Source organism: Rhincodon typus, chromosome 13 (genome assembly GCF_021869965.1).
Source record: "Rhincodon typus isolate 14 chromosome 13, sRhiTyp1.1, whole genome shotgun sequence".
In the NCBI taxonomy this organism is placed as follows: domain Eukaryota; kingdom Metazoa; phylum Chordata; class Chondrichthyes; order Orectolobiformes; family Rhincodontidae; genus Rhincodon; species Rhincodon typus.
The window spans coordinates 42,071,351-42,093,328 of NC_063344.1; the positions used below are offsets into that span (position 1 = coordinate 42,071,351).

Consider the following 21,978-nt stretch of genomic DNA (forward strand, 5'->3'; position numbering starts at 1 on the left):
GAAGGGTGCTGACCCGAAACATCAGCTTTCCTGCTCCTCTGATGCTGCCTGGCCTGCTGTGTTCCTCCAGCTCCACACTGTGTTACACCTTAGGAATGATGTTTTGGCCATGGAGGGAGTTTAATGCAGGTTTACAAGAATGATAGCTGGACTCGGGCATTAAGTTGTGAGCAGAGATTAGACAAATTAGGCCTTTATTCTTCAGAATTTAGCAGGTTAGGGGGTGATCTAATTGAGGTCTTCGGGATATTAACCAAGAGAGACAGGGTAGATAAAGAAATTATTTCCACAGGTTGAACATTCTAGAACCAGGGAGCGTAGACTAAGAATTAAGGCCAGGTCATTTAGGCAAGATGTTAGAAAGCATTTCTACATGCAAAGAGTAGTAGAGGTTTGGAACTCCCTTCCTCAAAAGGCAGTTGGTGCTAATTCTGTTGTTAACTTTAAATCTGAGCCAATTTTTTTTTTATTAAGCTGGGTTATCAAGGGATTTTGGGCCATGGCAAGCATGTGGGGTTAGGTCATAGATCAGCCATGATCTTATTGAATGGCAGAGCAGGCTCGAGGGGCTGAATGGCCTACTCCTGTTCCTATATCAGCAAGGGGATCCTGATCGAGATGTATAAGATTATAAGGGACATGCACAGGGTAGATAGAAAGTAGCTGTTCTTAGTTGAAGGATCAGTAACAAAGGAGAATCAAGTCAAGGTGAAAGACTGGAGGTTTAGAGGGGATTTGAGGAAAAGTCTTTCATTCACAGAATGGTGGGAACCTGGAGTGCACTGCTGGGAAGATAGTTGGGGTGGGATACCTCACAACCTTCAAAAAGTACTTGTAAGAGCACAAGAGAACATTCAAAGCTATGGGCCAAGTTTTGGAATGTGGGCCCATTGTAGAAGTAGAGTACTTTTTGACGTTCCAAACTTAATAAACCAAAAGCCCTTTTCTGTGGTTCAATGATTCACTGTTATAGAATTACACTGTTTCCAGTGACAGATGTTACAGAGTTATATAATTTAATATAAGATAGTTTGGAAATCGCAGTGAAAAGAATATTTTTAGACGGAGCATTGAGGTGCTCTGAAATGTACAAAGTTATTCAATAATGGATTAGACAGGCGTTCGAACGAAAATGATATCAGAACAGAACAAGTACATAGGAGTGGACCACTTTACAATGAAAAACAAACATATGTACAGACTGGTTGGGCCAGTGCCCATTTTTATTTGTTATTGCACTCTATGTAACTTTAAATTCTTTGAGTGGGCCTTCTACTCGTTCTTGTTCATATCTGTGAGGGATAACATCCTTTTCTGAATTTATGATGATTTTTCATGGAAATGATTCAAGTCAAGTTAAATTTTAGATCTGAACTAATGCAAAGGTGTTTTTTTTCAGGGTGACTCATGTTGAAACTGTAACAGGATCTGTTCAGCTGATAAGATCTCAGTGACTAACTATAAAGAGACAAGTTCCTGGAGCAAGGTCCAGGTTCAGGATACTGCAGTCGCCCATCTCTCGTTTTCCTCTATTAACATCATGAGAGTTTTACTCCAATTTTCAAAGAATTACCATGAATCCAATGCCACTGTGGGAAAGAATGGTCTGTTATGTGGAAATGAAAGTTGGATATCTTCTGTGATGGAAGAATGTGTGCAGAATCTTTGGGAACTCTGGAGTGCAGTTCTAGGACTTGCCTCAATTTGCTGTTTTCTCTTTGCTTCTTTACCGTAAGTTTAAAAAAAATAAATCCATAGTTCTTTCAATCCAGCTGTACATTTTTATGATTTTTATTGTGTTGATTTTACTTTGTATTCCAAAAGCACATTAGATTTATTGTGCGCCGTGATTTAAATACCAAAGTTGAAACATAAATTTCGTAGAAAAGTAATTAGATCCTTCAGTAATAACAGTGAGTGTACAATAATAAATAGCTTCCAAACAATAAAGAGGTACCATGAATCTTCTATGTGCTTTATGTCTGAATGAGTTTTGAAGGAACTGAAAGTGTATTTACAAATGTACCTTTGAATCAATGTCTGTAATTGTTATTGTATGAGTTATGTTTAATGGTCTTAATTATCATACAATAAGCATTAAGTTAGTTAAGTATAATTTGGGTCTTAGTTATCATATAATAACCATGACGTTAGTTAAGCGTAATTTACTTAGTGTACATTTAGTAATAGATCATGTGGTGTGGCTGGTCCTAAAAAGATGGGCAATGACTTGCCACTTCAACCCCAGCCTGGTGACATCATTGGCACATGCGCACATGGAGACTGCCCATGGTCTATTGTGGCCAGCTGGCACCAAGGGTTGCTGGAGCCATTGTGCTGTTATGGATAAAGACTCCATATTTAAATCAAGAGAGAAGGCAGAAATTTGTGGTACAGATAGATCTGGAGGTCCTGATATATGAATCACTAAAAGCTATCTTGTAGTTACAGAAGCCTCACTGGGGAAGCAATTAGAGTGTGGCCTTCAATGCAAAGGGAGTGGAGAATAAAAGCAGGAAAGAGTTGCTACAACCAGACAGAACTTGAACTAATTGCATCTGGAGAGCTGTGTACAGTATTGATCTCCTTACTTAAGGAAGGTATATTTTATATGGAATCAGTTCGGAGAATGTTCACAATGCTGATTCCTGAGATAATGTGGAGTTGTATGATGCAAGGTGAAGCATTCATAGAGTTTAGAAGGGCGCGGGGCAGTTTTATTGAAACATCTGATTCTGAGGGCTTGCTAGATTTGATGCTGGGATAATGTCTCCTATCCTTGTGGAGAATTCTGGAACTTGGGAGTTGGGCACTGTTTGAAAATAAGGGACATTCCATTTAAGATGGAAATGAAGAGAAATGATTCTCTTGAGGGTCATTAGAGTTTAGAATTCTCCTACCCTGAGAGCAGTGGAGGCTGGAACATTGAACACATTCAAGGCTGAGCTAGACAAACTTTTGACAAGAAAGTTGAGAGTTATGGGAGATAGTTAGGAAGCTGAAGTGAAGTTGCAATCATATCAAAGATTTTATCAAATGATGGAGTAGGCTGAAAGAAACAAATGGCCTACCCCACTCCTTTTTCTTATGATCCTTTTGTGCAGTATTTCAATATAGCTCTGTGCAAACTTCATCTTTCAGTTAGATTCTTAACAACCTTCAGGATTCAACATTGACATCAACAATCTCAGAATGTAGCCTCTTTCTTCATTTTATGTCGCTTTATTTGCAGGTTGACTTTTATTGTCTTTTTTTCTTTCTCTGCTATTGGATGATTACTGTTCATCCTTCTCCCTTTCACACCTCCACAGATACTTTGTTTTCTTCTTTCATCTCATTACGACTCCCTTTGGCCTTGTAACACCAACTCTATCGTTATTTAATCTCTTCTCCCTTCCCACCCTTTTTTGCCTTACGATTTGAAAACATTTCTAACTTTTCTAATGAAAGATCCCAGACTTGCATGATTAACAAATGATGGGCTTGGAACAGCTATAAATAGTGACAAAAGAATCATTACCAACAGCTACTGTCTCAGGTAATGGAGATCTTTTATTAAGCCCTCTGACATCTACAGCTATTTTGACTCTATTTCCATCCAGTTCCTGTAATTTGCTAAGTCCTGTACCCACCAGTTGCACAGTTCTCCTGGACCAATTAGAATACTGGAACAGTGTATCAAAGCTCCTGCATTTCATTGGATGACAACACTTCTAGGAACCAAATAGTCATAAGCATGCAACACAAACAGCAGATACTCAAAAGCTGACATTTAGTTGTTGTACAAGTCAGTCAGAACCTGAAAGGGTTAACAAACATGACAAGGTAAGCTCTGCCCATCAGAATATAAAGGACTGCTCGTGGAAGGAACAGACCAGTCTAGCGAGATTGATTTAGCTCAGTTGGCTGGACAACTAGTTTGTGACGCCAACAGCATGGGTTCAATTCCCGCACTAGCTGAGGTAGCCATAAAGGATTTTCCTTCCCAACCTCTCCCCTCACCTGAGGCGTGGTGACCCTCCATTTAAGCCACCATCAAATGTTTCTCTCTAATGAGAGAGCAGTCCTATGGTCTGGTAAGAAGGTGGCAATATTACCTCTGGGAGTTAGTAAGCTCAGTTGGCTGAATGGCTGGTTGGTGATACAGAGTAAGACCAAAAGTGTGGGTTCAATTCCTATACTGAATGAGGTTACCATGAAGGTCTTTTCTTCTCAATCTCTCCCCTTGCTTGAGGTGCGATGACCGTCCGGTCAAACCATCACCAATCGTCTATCTCTGATGAACAGCCCTATGGTCCAGTAGGACTATGGTGACTATATCAGTTCTCCCATCTGCAGGGTATGCTTTGGTGATTATTCTCCCTTTGAACAGAATGTAGCTAAAATAGACTCAGTCTTAAATTAGGCCTGATTGTTTCTTGTGATACAGTTGTGTACGTCAGAGGTAATATAACTAGCTACTAAGGAATATATAATAAATCATTGTTCATTAAGAATGAGCCTTCCTGGCAAAGTGGTAACACCCTCCCCAGGTGATATCAGTAGCTCAGGCCGGAAGGATTGATGGAAGGAAATCCAGACAAGGCATGACAGCTGGTTTCAGCAGGGGGTTGTTCCCAACTGTGCCCAATGCTGGCCCTGTTGATATCTTATTTTGAAGACCAACAGCAATGCGTGTCCCATGTATATCACAGAAGTGCATAGAATTGGCAGATCGTGATGCCAGCCAGTGTCTGATGCTGGTTCAGCACTCTTTTGCTATTTTGGCCCTGTCTGGTACATTTAATGTCCTCCTTTTAGCCATGTGCAGCTTACCATCTGTTCAGCTGCATCATGGGCACGCTCCCATCCCACTCCTTCCCCCTCCACCTCTCCCAACAGCGCTATCTAACAGTATCACCTATCCACTTTCATTAGATATGTTTTTGACTACATTGCTGTGGAGGTGGTTGTAGTACTGTGTCATTAGAGAAGTTGGCAGAAGCTCAGTAACTGAAGGGAGTGGTACTGAGTCTTTAGAAGACCTTTAGAAAGGCTGCTGAGTGGTACCACTTGCTCCTTACGTTGCGGCTGTAGTTACTGTTCCTGTCACGCTGCAGCATCACAAGGAGATGGAGGAAAGAGGACAAGCTGTTTATAGCAGCAGGAGGAGGAGGGAGAAGGCATCTGACATATCATTACTCTGGATAGGATGTCAGTCTCCGCTCCCTTAACAAGAAAGCATGAGGCTATCATTGTTCCATATTACTCATCTCTGAATACAAATGGCAATGGTGAGGAGAAAGCTTTGAGCTACCTTTTACAGCATTCCGTATACAAAACTATAATTAAATTATAAAGTGAAACAAAATCTGAGTTAGCCTAAACAACCTTGGATAATGGTGAGTGTGCTATAACAAGCATTACTGTCCTGTTGGGGAAAGAAGTACAGAGTCAGAAAGGATTTCACTTCTAATTTTCACTGAGCCCCTACTGACATGTAGTTGTGTACATTGAATGGAGAAACAATTGGGTTTGGTTGTAATGGCTTTCCTGATTTAACGGTTCCCTGACCTTCAGGGTGCAAGCTGGCATGTGAAGAGCGATCATGTGATGAAGTTTAAGGCTACCAGTATAGGTGGAGCAGTACTGTAGCATGAATTATAATCTTCAGCAAAGAAGAGCATAAAAGGGATTGGAAAAAGAATGGGAAAATGTCAAACCTTTGGCGCAAAGAAATTCCTGTCATAGACCTCTTAACATTAGTCATTTTGAAAACTCTTATGAAAGACAGCTTTTAGAATTACAAGGCATGTAGTTCTTAATGTAAAGCTTACTGATGAGATTATCACCAAAACATTACTCTGCTTAACTTGTTTCAAACACAAATGGAAGTGCCATCATCCAAGCAGATACGAAATATTTCAAAGGTTAGTCTCACAGATAAGTCATGAAGTAAAATCTGTCAGTCCCTGACACCTAACCCTATGGCCTTGTTCTGAAAGTGAAGCCAATACTCGTTACCTTTTTATTTTTTAACAATGTTGACATTATTGTTAATGGATCTTGTGTAGGTCATGCTGACATTTACTTCACATGCCATCATGTTACATTTTCATGTTTTATGCCTGTTTAGACGTCAAATGTCTTGCAACAGATTTTGCAACTATGCAAAATCAACTTTGTGCCTCGGAATATGTTTTTTTTTTGTATATTTTTACTTTTCTTACTAGGGAGCTTCATGTGTATGTTTTTTTTTTTAATTTATTTGTGGGTTATGGATTTCACTGGTTGGACCTGCAGTTATTGCCCAACCTTAGTTGCCCTCAAGAAAGTAATGGTGAGCTGCCATCTTGAACCCCTGCAGTCCATGTGGAGTAAGTTGATGCACAATGCCTTTAGGGAGGGAATTCCATGAATGCAAATTGTAATTTATCAAAGACATTTTGTCTTTTCAAGGTTCATAAGAAACTGTTTTAATAAGAATTTAATGTACAACTACTGCAACAAATTAAAATCAAGTAATTTGAACTTTTTTTTTGTCTTTTTGTTCGGGGAAGATGAGAAATATCCAAATTCTATTGTGTAAATACCAGCTTTGGACAGAGATGTCTTGCCTCTGATAGCTCCTTTGGTTGATTTGAGTTTCCCATCACTAGAAAGGGTCAGAATCATTAATTATAATGCTGTCCAAGACATAGCACACAAGTTATAGCTTAAGTCATCTTCTATCAGCTACTTCACCTGAAGAGCTGTTCCTGATCACACCATGTCATTCATCTAAACTCCAGCGAATGTAATCCCAACCGATTCAATCTCTCCTTGTACGTGAGTCCTGCCAACCCAGGAATCAGACTGGTAAGCCATCGCAGCATTCCCTCTATAGCAACAAGATCCTTCCTCAGCTACACACCCTTCTTGAGATACACTCGCATGCACCCACCCTCCCCTCCACATCCATGTGAGCACACGCACATCGTACATACACCCACCACACACACTCAATGGTCCCCATTCACAGGATCTGTCGACATGATTCTTGTGTTGCACAGAACCCTGCTTCATGGTCTTCTTTCTCCGGAAGCCTTCACTTGTTTGCAGGAGGCACAGGTTGACAGGTCCACATTTAAGAAGGTCCCTAATTTATGAATTTAAAGTCTTCCCTTGCAGCCATTGCTGAAGTTAAGTTAAACTGATTTTCTTCAAGTATAACCAGTATTTCTTGTTTTTTTTTTTGCTGCAGAGAACAGAGACAGCTCCTGGGTTTATGGAGATTTGATGTCCTCTCCCTATCTTGTTCACAGCTTTAAGCTGTTCAGCCAGCTGGGAGCCAATCACATAGTTGTTGGTAGGCAGACGGAATTTGTTGATAACTGGTCAGTAATCCACAGAACAACTCGTAACTTGTTGCCTACTGAATCTCTGTTTATACTCCCTTGGCTCTGACTCCTCTGTAACCTTCTACTACTGCTTGAACAAGCAGCTGTGTAAATAGTACTTAAAATGAGTTCAGAAGGATGATCACTAGACCCAAAACATTACCTCTGTCTTCCCTCCAGAGATATTACCAGATCTGTAGAGTTTCTCCAGGAATTTGTTTTTCTTTCACTGATTGTCAGGTTATGTGTTTTCATAAGCATGCGGTAACCAGTCAGCAATCCTTGGTTTTAAAGCAGCCCTTTTCTCTATTTAGTCCACAATTGAAATACAGGAAAAATGAAAAGAGATAGTCTGTGCACAATGGACTGTCTAATTGGGGTTTAATTCTGACTGGATTTCTGGAAATAGTTGTGGCAATATTTTCATTGCCAGGCCCATTAAATTCCACCTTTGACTAATATTTTTAGGTGGATGGAGAGGCTCTACATCTCAGTGGAGGCATCCATGAGGTGTCCCTGAGCTCAGACCCTGCTGTTTTGCAGCGCAGGGAATGGGGTTGAGTTCCTTGGGGAGGCAAGGTACCCTTTTGGAGAGGAGCGATACTTTTTTGATATCATTTTCGGAGCAGGGGACACCTGATTTAGGCCCATAAGATTAGGAGGGACGTGATTGGGTCAGTAGGACTAAAAGGCTTCAATTACTGGCGGACATATATTTAAGGTAAGGAGAGGATTTAAGGACAAATTGTTTCACCCAGAGGGTGGTTGGTATCTGGAACATACCATCTGAAACGGTGTTAGAGACAGGAAACATCACAACATTTAAGACAAATTTAAATTAACACCTGAAATGCCATAGCATACAAGGCTACATACCAAGTGCTGGGAAATGAGAATACAATAGACAGGTGTTTGGTGACCAACATTGTCAATGATAGGCCAAAGAGCTGTTTTCTGTGCTGCTCTGACGTTCTGACCCAATGACTATAACTTTTGGGAGAAGTAAGGTGCCCTCTGGGATTGTTAAAAGTGGATGTTAATGTGTGTTTAAAAAAAATGAATGCTGCATGAGAGAAGTCATATCCTTTCATTATCACAATGGGGTGTCTGTCGGTTTATGGTTTGATTGACAGCTCCAAGTGGTTATAAAGTCTTTGAAGATACTTGTTTTTTAAGCGGTTAAAGGACATTGAAGACAGTCATTTTTTTTCAATCAGTGTTGTTTATGATCGTGAATTTAGCAAAAGATGCAACATTATTTAATTTCATATGTTTCCTGAATTTTACATGGTGATTTGGAATGGTAGATGTCAGGCCAAAGAGAGTGGCAATGGTTGGCATCAGTAAGCAGTATGAGAGTGTAGGGAAAAAGAGCCAGGAGGGTGACGGGATGGCAGGATTGGAATAAGTGTTATAAAGGACCATAGAAAATTGGGTGGAGGGTCATACATTAGTATTTGGGCTTTAAACAACCGTGGGATGAGTGGAGGACATAACTTGGCATGAGGAACCATTGAGAATTTGTGATTACACTGGTGAGTTGGATAGTATGAGTGCCCTGGGGGTTAGGTCAGGGAATGAAGTGGCATGGGTTGGTATGGGAAATGGGTATTTGTGGGGGTGGTAAAGGGTACAAGGGATGATGGCTTGAGCACTTTTTTTTTTTGTTTTATTAATTTCTTCACATTTTTGACAAGAGCCAAAGCACCATGGTTTGCCATTTATCCAACCGATATTTGCACTCAGGCCTCCAAACATCATTCCGTCACCTGTAAACACAGTGTGTTGAGTAAAGAACTCATTACACCATTCTTGTTCTCTTCTACACTCCATTCACCTGCATTGTCAAGTAACATTTGAAACCTGCAATAATTACAGATTGAAAGCTGGTCAGAAGTTAGAGTGATTAAATTTGCAAATTCTGAGTAAACATCTTTGTGAAAATATTAATATTTTACATTTATATTATTGATATTTTCACAAACTTGGGCAAATAATCTAATGTAACAGCATTGCACACTTTATTTAAGAGATGTTTCAGAGTCTGTTTATGAGCATTGTTAACAGCCAAACAAGGGAAGAGTTTGTATATATTTAATAAATGTCACACAAAATTTTATTCTATAAAAATAAAACTGTACTATTACCAATTTCATTGTTATTTAGGCAAATGTATGTCGCTTACAAGAATGAGAAGGTGGATCACGCATTGTCAGTGGGATTTCTGCTTTGTTGGGTCTGTGGTGACATTACCAATTTTATTGGCTGCTATTTGACCAATCAGCTGCTTATTCAGGTAAATAAATGTGTTATTTGTAAGAACCAAAGTTTAGCATAGATATTAGATTTCCTATTATAAATTTAAAAAATATGAATCACAGAACTCTTACAGTGTGGAAGCAGGCCATCTGGCCCATCAAGTCCACACTGACCCTCAAGTATATCTCACCCAGCATGGTTAATCCACTTAACCTGCACATCTTTTGACTGTGGGAGGAAACTGGAGCACCCGGAGGAAACTTGCACAGACTCGGGGAGAATGTGCAAATTCCACTCAGACAGCATGATTAAAGAATGTTGAAGGAGGAGACACGCAATATTCTGATTTTGTTCCTTTCTCTTCAATGCACCAAATTGAATAGATGATAACTTAGTTCTGCAATTTCAGAAAACCAGCCATAAAATTGAACTAAAATAGTTTTTGCCAGTAAGTTTCCATTGAACCAATCTGATTGCAACTTGTTTTTATTTCAAACCTCCCTTGTTTTAACCATTTTGACACTGGAAAAGTATTCAAAACCATAGATTCACAGTCTTACAGCGTGGAAACAGACCCTTCAGTCCAACTAGTCCATGTCAACCATGTTCTCAAACCAAACTAGTCCCACTTGCCTGCATTTGGCCCATGTCCCTCCAAATCTTTCCTATTTATGTACTTATCGAATGTCTTTTAAATGTTGTAACTTCTTACCTGCAGCCACCACTTCCTGCGGCAGTTCATTCCACATACAAACCACTATCTGTATAAAAAAGTTGCCCCTTGTGTCCCTTTTAAATCTTTCTCCTCTCACCTTAAAAATATGCCCCTTAGTTTTGATCTTGCCCAACCCTGGGGAAAATACCCTTGCTATTCGCCCCTTATCTATGCCTTTCATGACTTTTAAACCTCTATAATGTCAACCCTCAACCTCCTATGCTCCAGTGAAAAAAGTCCCAGCCTATCTTTATAACTCAAACCTTCCATTCCTGGCAACGTCCTGGCAAATCTTTTCTGAACCCTTTCCAATTTAATAATATCCTTCCTAAAGCAGAGCGACCAGAACTGCACATTGTACTCCAGAAGAGGCCTCAACAATGCCTGTACAACCTCAACAGGCCACCCCAACTCCTATAGTCAAGGGACTGAGCAAAGGAGGCATGCGTACTAAATGCCTTCTTAATCACCCTGTCTACATGTGACATAGATTTCAAAGAATCATGTACCTGAACCCCTGGGTCTCTCTCTGTTCTACAACTCTACCCAGGGCTCTACCAATAATTGTGTAAGTCCTGCCCTTGTTTATTTTATCAAAATGCAATACCTCGCAGTTATCCAAACAAAACTCCATTTGCCATTCCTCAGCCTGTTGACCCAATTGATGAAGATCTCTTTGTAATCTTAGATAACCTTTTTCACTGTTCAGGCTGCCACCATTTTGGTGTCATCTGCAAACTCACTAACTACGCCTCCTAAATTCTCATCTAACTCGTTTATATAAATGACAAGCAAAAGTGAACCCAGTACTGATCCCTGTGGAACACTGCTGGTCACAGGCCTCCAGTCAGAAAAACAACCCTCCACCACCACCAGCACCCTCTGTTGCCTACCATCAAGCCAATTTTGTATCCAATTGGCAAACTCTCCCTGAATTTGTTGTGATCTAACTGTACTGATTAGTTTACCATCTGGAATCTTGTCAAAAGCTCTACTAAAGTCCATGTAAACAATGCCTACCACTCTGCCTTCATCAGTTTTTTTGGTTACTTCCTCAAAAAATTCAATCAAGTTTGTGAGACATGATTTTCCTTGCACAAAGCTATGCTGACTAACCTTACTCAGTCCTTGCCTCTCCAAATGCATATAAATCCTACCTTTCAGAATCACCTCCAATAACTTACCCACCACCAATGTCACACTCTCAGGTCTATAGTTCCCACACTTCTCGCAGCCTTTCTTAAATAAAAGCATAACATTAGCCACCCTCCAATCTTTGAGCACCTCACCCATGGTTATCGATGATAAAATATTCCTGCTACAAGTCCTGCAATTTCTTCCCTATGTTCCCACAACATCCTGGGATACACTTGGTCAGGTCCCCAGAAATTTATCCACCTTTTATATTTTTTAAGACCTACAGCACTTCCTCTTCTGTAATGTGAACTGTTTTCAAAACATCAGTATTTATTTCAGACTTCTCTAGCCTCCGTTTCTTTCTTCACAGTAAAAAAACTGATGCAAAATATTCATTTAGTATCATGCCCATTTCCTGATGTTCAACACATAGATGGCCTTGTTGATCTTTAAGGGGCCCTATTTTCTCCTTAGTTGCTCTTATGCTCTAAATGTACTTGTAGAATCTCTTTGGCTTAGCCTTGGCAGACAAGGTTAAGGATCTCTCATATCCCCCTTTTGCCTTCCTGATTTCCCTCTTAAGAACACCCACTACACTCTTGAAGAGATTTGTTTGATTCCAGTTGTCTGGATCTAATATGGCTTTTTCTTATTCTTGATCAGAACCTCAATATCTTTATTCATCCATTGTACCCTACTCTTACCAGCCTTACCCTTCACTCAAGCAGAAACATAATGCCTCTCAACTCTCATTATCACTCTTTTGAAAGCCTCCCACTTCTCAGTCATCCCTTTACCTGCGAACAGTCTACTCTAATCAGTTTTTGAAAGTTCCTTTCTCATCATTCAAGTTTGCCTTACTCCAATTAAGAACTTTAACAGCCTATCCTTTTCCATAACTATTTTAAAACTAATAGAATTATGATCACTAGTTCCAAAGTGAACCCCCAATGACACTTCACTCACTTGCCCTGCCTTGCTTCCCTAGAGGAGGTCAGATTTTACTCCTTCAGTATTAGGTACATTTAAACATTAATAAAGAAAACTATCTTGAATGCATTCAACAAATTCCTCACCATCCAAGCCCTTAACACTATAGCAGTCTCAGTCAATATTTGGAAAATTAAAAATCCCCTACTGTTACAGCCCTAATATTCTTACAACTATCTGAGATCTCTCTACATATTTGCTTCTTAATTTCCCTCTGACTATGGGGTGGTTTCTATACTGCCATCCCGTCAGGGTGATAATCCCTTTCCTATTTCTAAGTTCCACCCATATAGCTTCACTGGATGATCCCTCAGAAATCTCCTCTCTCTAAGTTCAGTAGTAACTTAATCAAAAACACCACCCTCCCTTGCCTCCCTTTCTATTCTTCCTAACAGATGTAAAACCCAGAACACTGAGCTGCGAGTCCTGTCCTTCCCTCAGCCAAGTTTCTGTAATAGCTATGACGTCCTGGTCCCATGTTCCCATACATGCCGTAAGTTACCCGCAAGCCCTTGCATTGAAATAAATGTAGTTTAATTCTTCAGAGTTACCTTGTTCTCTGACTTGCTGTTTTCTGTCTTTTCTAATTAACTTGTTCTTTTTGATTCCAAACCAACCTCATCTCCTTTGTATTTTCTTAGGATCTCCACCCCCCCCCCCACTAGTTCAAAGGCTCTTGAAACAGCAGTAGCAAATCTCCCCACCAGGACATTGGCCCCTTGAGGTAAAACCCATCTGTTTTGAACAGGCCTTTTTTGCTCTAGAAGAGATCCCAATGATCTAAAAATCTGGACCCTTGAATATTGCACCATCTCTTCAGCTGTTGATTTACCTGCCCTTTCTTTGTATTCCTACTCTCATTAGAATGTGACACTGGGACTAACCAGAGATTACTACCTTCTGAGGTTGTGTTTTTTAACCTTCTACCTAATCTCCTGTATTCACTCTGCAAAGCCTTAACCTTTTCGCTAACTATGTCATTCTTACTGATTATATACAACAACTTCCAGCTTCTCCCTATCTCCTTTGACAATTTACTTCAATCATTTTGAGACATCCGTGACCCTGGCACCAGGAAAGCAATGTACTATCCTGGCTTCGTGGTTATTGTCACAGAATCTCCAATCTGTGTGCCCCTTTTGGGAGAGTCCCCTATAACAATTATTCTTTTAAATTTTGGCAAACCCTGCTTAACATGAATTCATTCTTAGTGCCCATATTCTGACTGCCACTTCTATTTTCCTCTGAGAGACTATTCCCCCCCTCTAAGAGTACCCAAAACGGAATATCTGTTTGAGAGAGGTGTAGCCGCAGGAGACTTGTGAACAACCTTCTTACTTTTTCTGTCAGTCACCCATGTATTTGACTGGTGCTGCTGTGTAACCACCTCTCTCTAAATCTACTAACCATACCTCCCTGTGTCTTCCATAAGCCTCAGTGACATTATACCTCAAAAGAAGCCCTTAAAAGAACCTTAGATATTAAAAAAAAACCTTCCTTACCCACGGATTTTAATCTTAAGCATGTAAAGAAGAAAATTATCATTAAAAAATTAAAATATTTTATAAAAGAAGCACTGAGCTGAAGCTACCATCAACTGGAAAAAGCCTCCTCTTCAAATCTCTATCAATCAACTTTCAAAGTCTGGGTCTGAGAAAAGAAATACTGATCCCTGTCCTTATTTAAACAGCTACATTTTTTTTTGGACCATAAAAGTTGCAAACAAAAAAAAGTCTGTCCAGAGCCATCAACACGCGACAAACTCATGGACAGGCCTCTCCCATAAACTCTTTGTGAAAAACAATCTCTCCTTCCTCGCATTATGTTTTTTCTTTCTGGTTTTGTTTTGGGTCTATAGAAGTTCCAAATATAATTTAAATGAAATTTTTCTGCTTCTGCTATATAAAAACCAGAGCAAATGGCTAATTTTCTTTCCGCAAAACCAATCCAGGGACTTATTCCTAGTAATTATCTGTTTGGTGACTGCTCACTAGCAATGTCAGCAACATCATCACAACTATTGCAACTGAGAAGCTGTTGAACCCTATCTCAAATGGCTGGAGAAGTCATTAATCAAACATATTATTACTATGCAACTAAGAAATATAGCAGTGAAACACAACGTATAGCTATGTTCAAGACAGAATGCCTTAATGCTTACACCTCTTAACTCACAGTAGATCCTTGATGCTGACATAAGTTGATGAAACTTCAGAAAACATAATACTTATATTATGCATCATATTATAAGCATGTTTAAATATGGTGAGCTAAAGCCATAAACTAGTTTTGTTGTAATGATCATTTATATTACATGGTAGCATAATGAGTTATTTAGTGGTAATGGATATTCTAATTTCACTTTCTACAACTTATTTGCATAGCGAACCTTCTATTGGGAATTTATAACAATTAACTTATAATGTGTTGTTTTCATTACAGACTGTTACAGCTAATTTTTATGTTACCCTTGACAATATGATGATCTCACAATTTGTCTATTATAAACTGAAGAATAGGAAAGGCAAAAGCAAGCAATATTTTATTCTGTGTAAGTTATTATTTGGGTTCATATTGTTTAATTTACTTAAATATGTATTTGCATCTTTTTTCAACAATTTAGGCAATGTTTGTGGTTAGTGTTTCTGTTTGAATGCAAATGTCAATTCCAGGTGGAATAGTATCTTCTCCCTTCTGAGTTTCTTGTTCAAGTATATTTGCACATTGCTAAGTGCAAAATCTGCCATGCAAACTAATTGGACAGTTAAATTTATGAAAACCTCAGTATGTCTAAAAGAGGCAACTGGATGAAATTTTGTTTAAAACCATTGCAAATAGGTTTATCGTACAAGGTATTTTTAATCAAATGTCAATCCACCACCTCTGAGTAACCTAAAAATGCTGATATGTCAAAAGAGGAATTAGGAGCAGAAGGCCCTACATACGCTCAAGCCTCCTTCACCATTCAATAAGATTATGGCTGATCTGATTATTCCACATTCCCACTTATCCCCATAACCTTTCACATTCTTGTTTATCAAGGATGCATCAGGGGGCCCGTACATCACAAGTGACCTCTTGTCTTCACCATTTCTCATCTCCATACAAACTGCATCTACACCCTGGTTTCCTGAATATAATTCATCCCTTTCTATTGAGCTAGTACTATTGTTAATTAACAGAGCCACCCTTCATGTTTTTCTAGCTTCTCATCCTTTTTAAATGTCATGTACCCTCCAATACTCAGGACCTAAGTTAAATCATTCTTCAGCCATGTCTCTGTAAAGGGTATCAGATCATACTTGTTTATATTTCTATAATAAAGATATTGGAACATTGGAGGAAAGACAGAAATGAGTTGCAAAGATGCATTCAAAATTGAAAGGATTGCGATGGATTGAGCAAAGGCTATTATAACATAAAAAATGGGAGCACAGAAAAATGCCATTGGGCCCATTGTTACTGTGCCAACTGTTTGAAAAGCGACTATCAAATTAATTCAACTGGCCACTCCTCTCCTGTAGCTCTGCAGAATGTTCCCTTTGTACATCGAACTCCCTTACAAAAATAATGATTGAATCTGACTAGGTCTGTACTTACTGCCTACTGAAGACCAAGCGTGCAGCATTCAAGTCAGATGACCCAGAACTATACAGAAAACCCAGATATGATCTCTGTAAAGTCTTCAGAGATGCTAAGAGGCAGTACCGGACCAAGTTAAAGGCCCAAACCAACCTTATGCACTCCTGGCCCCTGTGTCTTCTCCATTTTGAGTTTCTGATTCAAATATATTTGAATATTACTAAGTGCAAGATCTGCTCTGCAAAGTAATTGGACAGTTAACTTTACAAAAACGTCAGCATGTCTAAAAGAGGCAACTTGATGAAGTTTTGTTTAAAAACATTGAAAATAGATTGAAAATACATTGAAAATACTACATGCCTGGTCTTCAGTAGGCAGTGAGTACACATTTAGTCAGAAACAACATAACAGGATACCCAATAAGGCAGAGCAAGATCGCAGACAAAGACACATCCCTCCCTGATGCGCTCAATGCTTTCTAAGCTCTGTTCGAGCAGAATGCCAGCAGCGAGATGTCACCAGCCCCAACAGCCCCAGTTGCACCTGTTCCCTCAGTCACCACTGCAGACATCAGATCGGTTTTCCTGGGAGTCAACCCAAGGAAAATGACGGGCCCGGACAGTGTCCCCGGCCATGCACTCCGATCCTGTGTGGACCAGCTGGCGACATCTTCAACCCCTCCCTCCTGCTAGCCAAAGTACCCACCTGCTTCAAGAAGACCAACATCATCCCAGCACCTAAGAAAACACATGCAATGTGCCTTAATCGCTACCGCCCAATGCCTCAGACCTCCGTAATCTTGAAGTGCTTCGAGAGGCAGGTCATGGCCCACATCAACTCCAGTCTCCCAGCCTGCCTCAATCCCCTACAGCTTGCCTACCGATGCAACAGGTCCACAGAGGACGCCATTTCCCCAGCCCTGCATTCATCCCTGGAATATCTGGACCACAAGGGCACCTATGTCACACACCTGCTCGTCGACTACAGCTCCGCCTTCAACTCCATTATCCCCTCCAGACGGATCTAAAATCTCCAAGACTTAGGTCTCGGCTCTGCTCTGTGTAACTGGATCCTCAGCTTTCTGATCCATAGAACACAGTCAGTGAAGATAGACAACTGCACCTCCCCCACAATAACACTCCATCCTACAGCCCTCCCGAGGATGCGTTCTCAGCCTCCTACTGTACTCCCATGTACACACATAACTGTGTTGCCAAATTCTGAACTAGTCCCATCTACAAGTTTGCTGACAACACATTGTGGTAGGACGAATAACAAACAATGATGAGTCAGAATACAGGAAGGAGATAGAGGGCTTGGTGATATGGTGCAATGAGAACAACCTCTCTCACTCTATGTCGGCAAAACTAAAGAACTAATCATTGACTTCAGAAAGGAAGGAGGAGACCCCAGCCCCGTCTACATCAACGAATCAGAGGTCGAGAGGGTTGAGAATGTCAAGTTCCTAGAAGTGATGGTAACTGACAACTTGCCCTGGACTACCCATGTAGATGCGATCGTCAAGAAGGCACAGGAAGGTGGCTTAAGAAATTTGGCATGTCCATAAGGTCCCTCACCAACTTTTACAGATGCACCGTAGAAAGCATACTGTCTGGGTGCATAATGGCCTGGTACAGCAACTGCTCTTCCCAGGACCGCAAGAAACTACAGAAGGTTGTGTGCACGGCCCGGACCGTAACGGAAGCCAAACTCATATCCGTGGACTCCATTTACACATTTTGTTGCTGCAGAAAGGCTGCCTACATCATCAAAGACCCATTCCACCCCAGAAATGCTCTCCTTCAACCTCTTCCGTCAGGCAGAAGATACAGAAGCATGAACACATGCATCAGCAGGTTCAAGAACAGCATCTTCCATGCCATTATTAGACTGATGAATGGACTCTATAACTTCAAATACTGTAATGCTGATCTTGTTAATGTTGATCTTGTCTAGCACACGTCCTATGTCGTGTAACCTGTATGCCTTAGTCTGTCCAAGTTTTTTTTCCCACCCTATGATCTGTATGTTCTTGCTTATTATGATCTGCCTGTATTGCTCGCAAACAGAACTTTTCACTGTACTTAGGTACACGTGACAACAAATGAAATCAGTCAATCGGGATGAGAGAGATCTCATTGAAACATATAAAATTTTGACGGGCTAGAGAGACTGGAAGCAAGAAGGATGTTTCCCCTGGCTGAGGCGTGGAGAACAAGGGATTGTAATCTCAGAATATGTGGTAGTCCATTTTGGACTGATATGAGGAGAAATTTCTTCACTCAAAGGGTGGTGAACTTGTGGAATTCTCTGCCGTAGAAGGCTGTGGAGGTGAAGTCAGTGAATGTGTTTAAGAAATAAATAGATTTAAAGAGGGTCAAGACGTTGGGTGTGTGTGGGGAGAAAAAGAAATTATGGCATAATAATAGAAGATCGGCCATTTTCATGTTGAATGGCAGAGCTTGCTTGATGGGCTGATTGGCCTGCTCTTGCTCCTATTTTCTATCAGCCTTGCAAGAGTTGTATTCCAGAAATAAAGACATTTTTCCCAAATCTGCTCTGCTTTTTTTTCTATCAATTGTCTTCAATTTGTATATCAGTCACTGAAACACCAGTTTTTCCTTATTCCCTTAGTCAGTAGTTTCATTCAGATTTGGACTAAAAATGAATCTGATAAATGTCTTCAAAATGATCAAAGGTTTTTGTTTTGATTTGATTTAGTGTTGTCACATGTACTAAGTGTAGTGAAAAGTTATGTTTTGCCAGCAGTACAGGCAGATCATAACATACAAGGACGTACAGATCATAGGGTGCTTAGACAGAGTGAGGCGTACAAGATTACAGATACACAAAGCAAAATCAATGTTACATTTGAAATTGGAGAGGCCCATTCATCAGTCTAATAATGGCAGGAAGGAAGCTATTCTTGAACCTGTTGGTGCGTCTATTCAAGCTTCTGTATCTCCTGCCTGATGGAAGAGGGTACTATCAGGGCAGGAGGGGTCTTTGATGATGTTAGCAGCCTTTCCACGGCAACAGGAAGTGTAAGTGGAGTCCGTGGATGGGAGGTTGATTTCTGTGATGGTCTGTATGCATAAGTTTCTGTAGTTTCTTACAGGCTTAGACAGAGCAGTTGCGATACCAAACTATTATGCACCCAGATAGAATGCTTTCTATGGTGCATCTGTAAAAGTTGGTGAGTGTCCGTATGGACATGCTGAATTTTCTTAGCCCCTGAGGATGAAGAGGCATTGTTGTGCCTTCTTGACCATTGCATCTACGTGGGAGATCCAGGACAGTTTGCTAGGCTGACTGTAATAAAGGGTTTCCGTACCTTGCTGAATCCAGAACAAGATGCATAAGTGTACGTTAAGTACCAACAAACCAAGTAAACAATATCAAAAGAATTTCTTTATTGTATAGGGAGAATTTGGAGCTCCCCACCACATGGAATTATTTAAAATAGTATTTGTGCATTTAGAGTTGATGCCTAATGAGGGAGAAGTGAATTGAGAGATAGGCAGGATGGAAGAGGTGATTAGAATGGGTGAAGATTCATAAGGATGGAAGATGTAGGCTAATCAGCCCCTCAGTCCTTTCTTGCCATTCAATAAGGTGATTGCTGATCTGCTCCAGGTTTCAACTCCTCTATTGTGCCAGTTCATCATAGCCCTTCATTCTCTAATACTTCAAAAATCTATCTCCTTCCGCTTTAAATCTATTCAGTGAACTAGCTTGCGCACCTCTCTCTGGTAAAGATTTCACCACCCTCTGGGAGAATAAATCCCTTTGCATCTCAAATTTTAAATGAGTGTCACCTTATTCTGTCACCACGTTCAGTATCCCAATACTTGTGGAAACATCTTCTCAACATCTACCCTGTCAACCCTCTCGGAATCTTGTATGTTTCAATAAGGTCATTCATTATTCTTCTAACCTCTGAGGCATAAAGGCCTAACCTGTTTAGCCTTTCTTGATAAACTAATCCCTTCATCCCAGGAATCAGCCAAGTGAACCTCTTTTGAACTTCCTCCAATGATGGTACATCCTCTCTTAAATACAGAGACCAAAACTGTACACAGTACTGCAAGTCCGGCCTCACCAACAGACTGTATGATTTATTCATGTGGAGCACAGACACAACACAAACAAGCTGTTAAACATTTTATGTAATTTGAAGTATTGAGCCTTTGCTTTTTTTGCACTGTCATCATTACTCTGAAGTGATCATTAGCAACTCCTTGAGTCAAGGATGACTCTCGTTGTCAGTGGCTGGGCTCAGAATTGTACCACCACGTGCTTGTTCCCCACTAAGTGAGGTCGTTGACTTGCTCGCTGAGCTGGCTTGTTCTCATTCAGACGTTTCGTCACCGTGCTAGGTGACATCAAAAGTGAGGCCTCCGACGAAGCAATGTTGTTCTACTCCACTTGGAATTTTTACTGCCGGTCCATATGGCAAAACGACACGATGATCTCTCCTTACTATCAGGACACTAGGACAATGAAGGCCATCAGTTTAACTGGGACAATGTAACTGTAGTAGCCCAAGCCAAACATTGACACGCATGGGTATTCCTAGAGGCATGGTTCCTCCACCCATAATGCAATCAACAAACATATAGAATTGGACCCCATATACAAAGCCATACAGAACAAAACCGGAAATGACACAACTCACCATAACAGACCGGACAGTATAAATTCCAAGCGGATTAAAATAAAATCGCTTCATCGGACGCCTCACTGATGATGTCACCTAGCATGATGACGAAACGTCTGAACAAAAATAAGCCAGGTCGGTGAGCAAATCAATAACCTCACTCTCAACCCGAGCTACAAATCTTTGTAAAAACCTTAAATTCTCCTCTAAGTCTCACATCGTATTAATTTGGAAAGGTATCACTGAGTTCATTGTTACAAGACCAAAATTCGAACAGCACTGCAAATACATCAACACCATATGAAATGCAGCAGTTCAAGAAGCCATTGAGCCACCACTTCCCCCAAGGACAATTGGGGCGAGCCAATAGATACAGGCCTTACCAGTGATACCCTCATTGTGTTTAAATATATACACTGATAAGAGTTTCATCATGACTTTACTATGTTTCTGCTTTATTAACTGTTAACTATTAAATATTAACTGAATTTCTATATACTTAATCTTTCAAATACATTGTTAAAAGTTTAATGCTGAATTTAACAAAAGTTTGGGAAATTTTTTTTTCTGAGGGTGGATCATATGTTTTGCAAGAATCATGTTACATAGCAATGTAGTTGAATATTGCCAGCATGATATGCCACAGAATGCTGTGTTAAATCAAGCTCAGGCATTTTTGTTACAAAGAAAGTAGGAACTGCAGATGCTGGAGAATCTGAGATAACAAGGTGTCGAGCTGGATGAACACAGCAGGCCAAGCAGCATCAGAGGAGCAGGAAAGCTGACATTTCGGGTCTAGACCCTTCTTCAGAAATGGGGGAGAGGAAGGGGATTCTGAAATAAATAGGGACAGAGGGGGAGGCGGATAGAAGATGGATAAAGGAGAAGATAGGTGGAGAGGAGACAGGTCAAAGAGGTGGGGGTGGAGCCAGTAAAGGTAGGTGTAGGTGGGGAATTAGGGAGGGGATAGGTCAGTCCAGGGAGGATGGACAGGTCAAGGAGGCGGGTTCAGGCTGGTCGGTAGGAGATGGGGGTAGGGCTTGAGGTGGGAGGAGTGGATAGGTGGGAGGAAGGACAGGTTAGGAAGGCGGGGACAAGTTGGGCTGGTTTTGGGATGAGGTCGGGAGAGGGGAGATTTTGAAGCTTGTGAAGTCCACATTGATACCATTGGGCTGCAGAGTTCCCAAGCGAAATATGAGATGCTGTTCCTGCAACCTTCGGGTGGCATCGTTGTGGCACTGCAGGAGGCCCAGGATGGACATGTCGTCCAAGGAGTG

General features: G+C 40.6%; 1 protein-coding gene across 2 annotated transcripts in view; it reads left to right on the forward strand.

Annotated features, from left to right (window-relative positions):
* LOC109918580 (lysosomal amino acid transporter 1 homolog) overlaps positions 1–21,978 on the forward strand; it is a 62,936-nt gene that overhangs the window by 14,432 nt on the left and 26,526 nt on the right. Inside the window, exons 1-4 of one of the 2 annotated variants that reach the window (XM_048604372.1) lie at positions 1,647–1,731; positions 7,223–7,355; positions 9,525–9,654; positions 14,902–15,010. In XM_048604372.1, coding sequence (XP_048460329.1) covers positions 7,258–7,355; positions 9,525–9,654; positions 14,902–15,010 — 337 coding nt within the window. In that variant the 5' untranslated portion in view covers positions 1,647–1,731; positions 7,223–7,257. Of the gene's footprint in view, positions 1–1,399; positions 1,732–7,222; positions 7,356–9,524; positions 9,655–14,901; positions 15,011–21,978 lie in introns of those variants that run through there. The other variant, XM_048604373.1, reaches the window with a different exon arrangement.